Below are 7,384 nucleotides of genomic sequence, written 5' to 3'. Positions count from 1 at the left end.
TCCTTATGGGACAAGCATTAAATGATTTTGAACCACAGTTTTTCCATATTTTGCCTGTTTTTGCAACTTGTAATTGAACCGATATTCTTAGTTTCACGATTCAACTACTAGTCATATACACTATATTTCTGGTTTCTACATCCTTCTATAATATCTATATAAACAAGTCCAGCCCCAAGCCACAAACATTCATTTACTCAACTACTTCCTCACGAGCATGACTCACCACAGGCATCCCCCACCACCTCCACCAGACCCCTTTGCACCACCACCCGGGCCACCTGGACCGCCGCCACCCGCATTTTCTCACCCTCCACCACCTCCACCTAATCCTTTTGCACCACCTCCGTTCAATCCACACCGTCCACCACCTCCTTTGTTTGAGCACACGCCACCTCCTCCAGGTCCACCAGGACCTCCTCCACCTCCTGCCCCAGGGCCTCATCATCCTCCGCAGCCCCCTTACTAGCTTAGAGCATACCAATTTGAATAGATTCTCATAGAATTAGTATTGTATCAACAAATAAATGAATATATTGTTATGCTCAATGATAGATGATGGCTTCATTTTACATTATTGTAAGAATGACACTGCAGTCATAATAATCTTTAGTGCATCATGAGCAAATTCTTGTGCAATTTTTATTTTTTTATAACTTGGCATGGCAGTGCTATTCTTTATTTTCCTATGCTTCAATCAGTCATTATAGCTCATAATAATTTAGCTATCGTTTTGGCTTATTTCTGAATCAATCTCATGTATTTTCTTGTTGGTATACAAATATATGTTCAAATTCTTGAACAGATACAGAAACATTTGTTGAGAAAATTTAGCCAGCATCCTACTATTGACAGATATAATAGCACACTACAAATAATCATAACTAATTAATTCATATAGTTTCGACCAATATACAAAGTACATTGATAAATGCATACGGAGATTCTCATTATTCATAATTATCATCAATTTCATATTATTATTATGCCAACCGTGGTTCGCATCTTATTTCATCAAAAATCCATAAATATTACTTTCAAGTGTTTGAGCTTTATTATAAATTATAATTAAGAACTTATTATATATATTGTAAGAAAATTATTTCATGGCTTTTTATTTATTATATTAATTAATTAAAATTTTTAAATATATTTTAATGAAGTATATGATAATTTTTTTTTATAATTAGGGAAAGAGATTTGAACTCTATTCTTTAGGGAAAGGATAATGCACCAATTAACGAGTCAAATGATCGGGTGCAAGTATATGACAATCTTCTAAAATATTCGATGAAATTTTTAAATTCTATTGATGATATATTACATAATGTTTTTTATAATTAAGTACTCGTGCGTTGTTGTTGGATTTGTTCAACAAATAAATTTGAAACGTCATTGGTGTACTTTACTTTTTAAAAAAAATTATATTTTTTTTTTAGAATAACTGGGAAATGAATTTAATTTCAAGGATGTTAAATGATGTTAAATTGAAATTGACTATCAATCGACTATATCATGTTGTCTTAAGACAATTCAACACTTGAAGTTTTACTGGGAATAATAGAATAATTACTTTAAAGTAAATAACTTGTTAAAAATAAAGCACATTATATGTTTAAACAACATGTGTATTTTGTTTAAAATCTAAAAATAAGATAAATTCAATATTTATATCATTAATTAACTTTCAAAAAAAATATTTATATCGTTAATTAAAATTTTTTATTGAATTTATCTACGAATTTATTTATAACTCTTTTGAAAACTATAGTTAATTTAAATTTCAATTTCTAACTTCCAAAAATGAATTTCTAATTTAATAAAAATTGTTTTTCAAAATTCGTATATGACCCAACTTTTAGCTTAAAAAAATAAGGAAAGAAAAAACCTACGCATAAGCTGCGTGAAACGGCTAGTCATTAGATATCTTTCTGCTCACATTTAGTTGAATTTTCAATCGAAATATTTAAATTATTTTTTTGGTTTGAGAAATAATTTTATAATTCGATACGTGGCTATTGTGAGCCTTACCAGTAGAAAATGCTCATACCACCTAACCTTGACAAAGACAAGCAAAAAATTGAGAGCTCCACACCTGTAAAAGAAAATTGATATTATTGAGCAATGGAATTCTTTCCTGGAAAAGAAAAATGTGCACACGTTTAATCTGCCAGTAATCCAACTAACAGTCTCAAATGAATTAATTACATCTGGAAACTTCCTTTTCAAGTCCTTCAATTCCATTCTATATGAGCAAATCCAATCCAGATCCTGACTAACATCAGCATTTAGTGGATGAATAGGTTTTTCTATCACAACAATGGCATTCCGTAGGCACCCACCACACCCTTCTGCACCGCCGCCGCCTCCACAAGACCCTTTTGCACCACCACCTCCCCCATGGGACCCTTTTGCACCACCACCACCACCACCACACGTGTATGGTGCACCGCCACCACCTCCGCCACCTCGTCCTGAGTACTATGCGCCACCTCCTCCACCACCACATCACCATCATCCACCAGCTGGTCCACCACCACCACCGCCTCCTCATGCTTTTCCACCACCTCCCGGCCCTCCTGGACCCCCTCCACCACCATATTTTGATTCATATAGACCACCTCCGCCTTGGAATGGCCCTCCTCCACCATACTAGTGTACTTAAGATGTTACAGGTAATTGCCTTTGGAGTTTATATACCAGCACTACAGCCCACAAGCAAAGCTGCCAGTCGAGGAAAATAAGGAACTTTATTGTCTCTCTTTGAAGCACTTGGAGGTTATGTCGCTTTTCCTTCCCTATTCCCCCTGCTCTGTGTGTGATTTCTCTTGTTTTTAGAAGTGTCATAAATTTTTATATGAATCTATTGCTTGTTGCATAAATTAAAATTTTCTTCCCATTTAAATTTTTTTGTAATTATAATTTTGATTCCTGATGAGATGGTTAGTATTTGGATGTAAAGTTTCCAACCCAATGATTTTTTTTTTCTTTTTAACAAAAAAAAAAAAATCATCGAGGTAATGAATATTGTAATTTTTAATTATATGAGAAACTGAATACCCAAAATTTACTACAAGTAAATTGATTAGAGGAAATTGCTCAGGGAAGCTGCATTTGGCGCTAGCAACTAGTAGTTTTTTCAACTTTAGAGGAATGCAATAAGTTCTTCCAATTAAGGTAGTGGCATAGGTGATGTGTTTTCTCAATCAAAATATTCTTATCCATGAAGCTCCTCAAAGCCAAAAGACAAATCAAAATATTCTAACTTGAAATGATTTTTAAGGTATCCGTCTTGTCGTTGAAACAAGACTTCATCCGCAAGAAATAATATATAGTAAACTTTATACTATTAGATTTCTCTTCTTATGATGAAACTCAAAATGGACTGAAACGATTTTGGGATTGCTCACTTGCTTAGTACTCCATGCATGGCTGAAAGGGTAGATTTGAAATCTGTTGAGGGCAAAGGTCAACAGACAAACTGGGGTTGCAACTAAAATTAGGAATGACATATTTCTCTTTTTACGTATCATCGCCTTTCCTTTCCTCTGTTTTCTGCTTGTTCAAGCCGATTCATTGTTGGCTGGGACACTCCCCTCCAACATTCTCTCCCTTGCATTGCTTGCCTGCAATTTTCAACAAAGTTATGCTTTGTCTGCAGAATTAAGCTACTCTCTACATATATTACATCGACCATTTTATAACAGAAAACCTGTTTTTGCCAATTTGTTAAGCCAGTAACGAGAGCAAGGAGCGATGCTTGAACCGTAGACCCTGCCAATATTCCAATCCAAAGCCCCTTCCCTCTCAAATTTAGAGCAAAACACAACACCACAGCTACTGGAACTCCTAAAAGGTAATATGCACCAAGATTCACATAGGCTCCGATGTGCTGCCACCCAGTTCCTCTGGCAACACCTAATTAACACAAAAAAGCAAGAATTATATGGCTGATTTCATCTCTAAAAGCTAAGCAACATTTTTTATCTAATTCGTAAGCACTGACCAGAAAGTACTGCTTGTACGCTGTCCATTATAACCCAGATGCAAAGTAGCGGAATCATTTCTCTAACATAATTGACAACTTCCTTTTCGTTGCTAAATAAGTATCCATAAACGTAGCGGCAACAAAAGAGAGTAATTGCCACCATGATTGGCTCTATCGCTGCAAGTACCATTGCCGCACTTACAGATAGTCTAGCTGCTTGTGGATTTCCAGCTCCTAGTTCATTTGAGACCCGAGTGCTGTCAGGTAGCTGAGGCATATATTCCATTAAAGTCATAAAGATCATACATTTTAGAGTAAAAAAACATGTTTATTGCTAATATATTGGCACAATTGTATAGAAGGAAAAATTATGGATTTAACCTTGCAGCAGCACTAATCCCATATGGTACGAGGTAGTGAAATGAAGTGGTTGTAAGGCTTCTCATAGCAAAAGTCGAGAGAGATTAGCATCCTTCTTTTTGAAACCCTTACATAGAAATTAAAAACTGAACAGAAGATTTAAGTTTTTAAACACAAACTTACTGGTTTAGAAGTTTACCATATGGAAAGAACTGATGTCTCAAACACTGAATCTGGTAAAAGTCCTGATAGCAGTTTAAGTACCTCAAATGACCACCACTCAAGACTACAATTACCATTATGAAAGAGAATATTACTAGAAACTGCAAACAAAATAAAACCCAAAAGCGATAAAACGCAGAATACCCAAAAATGATTTGTACATTACCAAACCATCACAGCAGAAGGGAGTGCAAAGCTAAAAAACTCCTTGATGCTTAAGAAAATGTCGTTGAAGATGAGGGCACGGGACCTGTCACATGATGAAGAGTATCTCATGTAAATCCCAAGCAATACTACATTAAACCAGAAAGATAATCCGGTTGATAAAGGCGCCCCAATAATTCCTAGATTTGTTTTGTGTAGTAGAATCCAGCAGACGGGTATATGGAGACATAGAGCTGCACAAGAGCTCAAGAACATGGGAGGGATCAAGCCCTGACACTGGAAATAGCGAATTAATGACTGGAGAAATGGATAGGCAAACAATCCAGGTATAAGCCAGATTGAATAACTGCAAGCTACCATTGCAACTTCAAAGTCCTGACCCAACAATACTAACAGCTGGTCCATGAATATCCAGAGAAAACATATTGGATTACAAACTGGAATGATAGAAACCATTGAACAGTTAGTGTAAGTTCCAAGCTTTTGATATTGTTGTGCTCCATAAGCTTGTCCACATAGAGTTTCCAGTGCACCAGCCATTCCAAACTATTTGGCACATGAAGATAATGTCACTAATTTCATATTGAGAATGAAGACTTTGCTAATACAAAAAATTCCAAAAATTAAGCATAAATAAGTAATAAAATAAACATTTTAAATATCTAAATAAATTTTAAAGATTTTTTTTTGTTGTCTCCAATGTGCTATGAAATGAAAGTAATGGAGAAAAAGCTGCCAGTACCATAAAAAATATACACTTCATTATTCAAAAGTCCTAACAAATTTGAGATAATAATTGGGCCTATAATTTATGGGCTAGACCATGCAGTGGAATTATTAGCCTCCATGACCTACTAGCGAAATTGTAACACCAAACTTTTGCCATAATTAAAAACCAGGTCCCAAAATGAAGTAGACCTTTATTTATGGCCTGCACTGGAATTATTAGCCTCCATGCGTTTTTGCCATAATTAAAAACCAGGTCCCAAAATGGGAAAAAGACCTTTATTTATGGCCTGTGGGACCAAACTTTAACAAAATGTCTCGAGTCTTCGACAAATGATTTAGGCTTTGGGCGAAGACTTTGCCCATAAAAATTGTATAAGATCTTTAGGGAAGATTTATGAGCCATGTTTTCTTTTAAATGAAGAAAATCAAAGTTGACACTTTCTTATTATGCATAAAATAAAAATCTCTTAGATAAAAAATTCAACAAAATCTTCAGGGAACTTAAAATTAGGTGTCTAACAGAGTGTTTAGGTTTCTTTAATTTAATAATCAAGTCTTAAATAAGCCGAACACATTTTTTTTTGACAAACCATTTCATGAGTTAGGCTAATTAAATGCAGTTAGAGCAATTGCTAAATCTATTGCTTAATCGGTTGCTTGGGGAGAAAAGAATACAGAAAACTTTTCATAAGAGTTGATTTTTTGAGCTGTGCATGTTACGTGAGCTCTTCATTTTACTTTAATATGCTGGCGTGATACAGTTTGAACTATACTCTGCTACAAATTAATATATGTGTTCACCAGTTTCAACGTCTATCCAGACTAAGATGCTTACGCCTGCAAATTTGCAACTGAACAACACAAAGAGCTAGAAAGGGAGAGAGAGAACATTACTACAAAGCTGAAGCCAGTGACATTAGTGACGGAGGAAGCTATGGCAATCCCGGAAAGAGCAAGCTCCCCAAGGTGTCCAACCATCATCAACGATATGACCTGCGAAAGGTACTGCGACACCATCACCGCCACCATCGGCACCGCAATATAGCTCACCATCTTTAGCTCCTCCCAAAAGGCACTCCACGTTGCCCTCCATTTTTCTTCCTCTCTTCCACCTAGCAATGCCTCTTCCATTTCCTTTCCTTGAACAAGTCTTTATCTGAGGGCACTGATTGGGCTTGCCTAATTCCGTTAATTATTGTACGGGAATAACGTGAATATGTGGTGAAGTTTTCTTTTCGTTTATTTATTCTTTTAGTCATTTTTTATTTGTCTCGTCAAAGTCCGAGGATCATTCAATAAAGATAATATTAAACTTTAAAAGTTGTATTTAACAGTTAAATCAGTCCCACTTTAATTATTGGACTTTAGTTATTGGGAACGATGTAGGATTGACGAACCTAAAAAAAAAAAAAAGAAAAAAGAAAGAAAATTATCGACAGGGGCAATTAAATAATTAATGCTGGTTGTTGATGTTTCACCTGCCACTCCTATTTTAATTCATTTAATAATATATTCAATAACCATTTTTTGCTATTTCATCTTACAATTTAGATTTTCATTCGATTAAAGGGTGTTTGCTGATTAACCTCCTGCTCTTGCAATATTTTATATAAATTTTCATGGGTTTTTTTTTTAATTTCAATGTAAAAACTCTGAAATTAAGAATTTGTTATTTCAATAAGTTTTTTTTACTCTATTTTATGAAAGTACTAGATTTAAACTCATACCATGCAGAAGAATGATTTCTTTTATAATAATTTTTTATATTTAAAATAAAAATAGCAGCATAAAATAGAGTGAAAAAAGTTAAGTTGGAAGCACGCGTGTTAAAAAACAATGTCATAACGATTTTGACAATTAGAAGGATAATTGATTTTGATGAAAATTTATTGATATGAATGCAGTAAAACAATTTACATA

General features: G+C 34.7%; 1 protein-coding gene across 3 annotated transcripts; it reads right to left on the bottom strand.

The window, feature by feature from the left end:
* Window positions 1-3,332: 3,332 nt before the first annotated feature.
* Window positions 3,333-6,700, bottom strand: LOC18601982 (protein DETOXIFICATION 8-like). Of its 3 annotated transcripts, XM_018120037.2 has the most exons (7): window positions 6,359-6,700; window positions 4,737-5,281; window positions 4,548-4,634; window positions 4,370-4,426; window positions 4,007-4,245; window positions 3,713-3,918; window positions 3,333-3,626 (listed from the first exon to the last, which is right to left on the bottom strand). In XM_018120037.2, the coding sequence occupies exons 1-7, from the start codon at window positions 6,593-6,595 to the stop codon at window positions 3,564-3,566; spliced, it is 1,434 nt and encodes a 477-aa protein (XP_017975526.1). In that variant the 5' UTR covers window positions 6,596-6,700; the 3' UTR covers window positions 3,333-3,563. The 3 variants fall into 3 exon arrangements, with proteins under 3 accessions (XP_017975526.1, XP_017975524.1, XP_088661631.1); XM_018120035.2 differs by having other exon boundaries at window positions 3,333-3,918; XM_088805505.1 differs by having other exon boundaries at window positions 3,333-3,918; window positions 4,737-5,172; window positions 6,359-6,484.
* Between the last annotated feature and the right edge of the window lie 684 nt (window positions 6,701-7,384).

The sequence above is a fragment of the Theobroma cacao genome, chromosome 4 (genome assembly GCF_053813885.1).
Source record: "Theobroma cacao isolate CCN51 chromosome 4, ASM5381388v1, whole genome shotgun sequence".
NCBI classification, from domain to species: Eukaryota; Viridiplantae; Streptophyta; class Magnoliopsida; order Malvales; family Malvaceae; genus Theobroma; species Theobroma cacao.
The sequence above is the reverse complement of the archived record's forward strand: the minus strand, read 5'-3'. Positions and strand labels throughout refer to the sequence as shown.

Coding starts and splice junctions, on each gene's coding strand:
- LOC18601982 (XM_018120035.2), bottom strand. CDS start 6,595: ATGGAAGAGGCATTGCTAGGTGGAAGAGAGGAAGAAAAATGGAGGGCA. Junction 4,635..4,736: donor CCTTCTGCTGTGATGGTTTG/GTAATGTACAAA, acceptor TGGTAATTGTAG/TCTTGAGTGGTGGTCATTTG. Junction 3,919..4,006: donor CGTACAAGCAGTACTTTCTG/GTCAGTGCTTAC, acceptor TGTGTTAATTAG/GTGTTGCCAGAGGAACTGGG.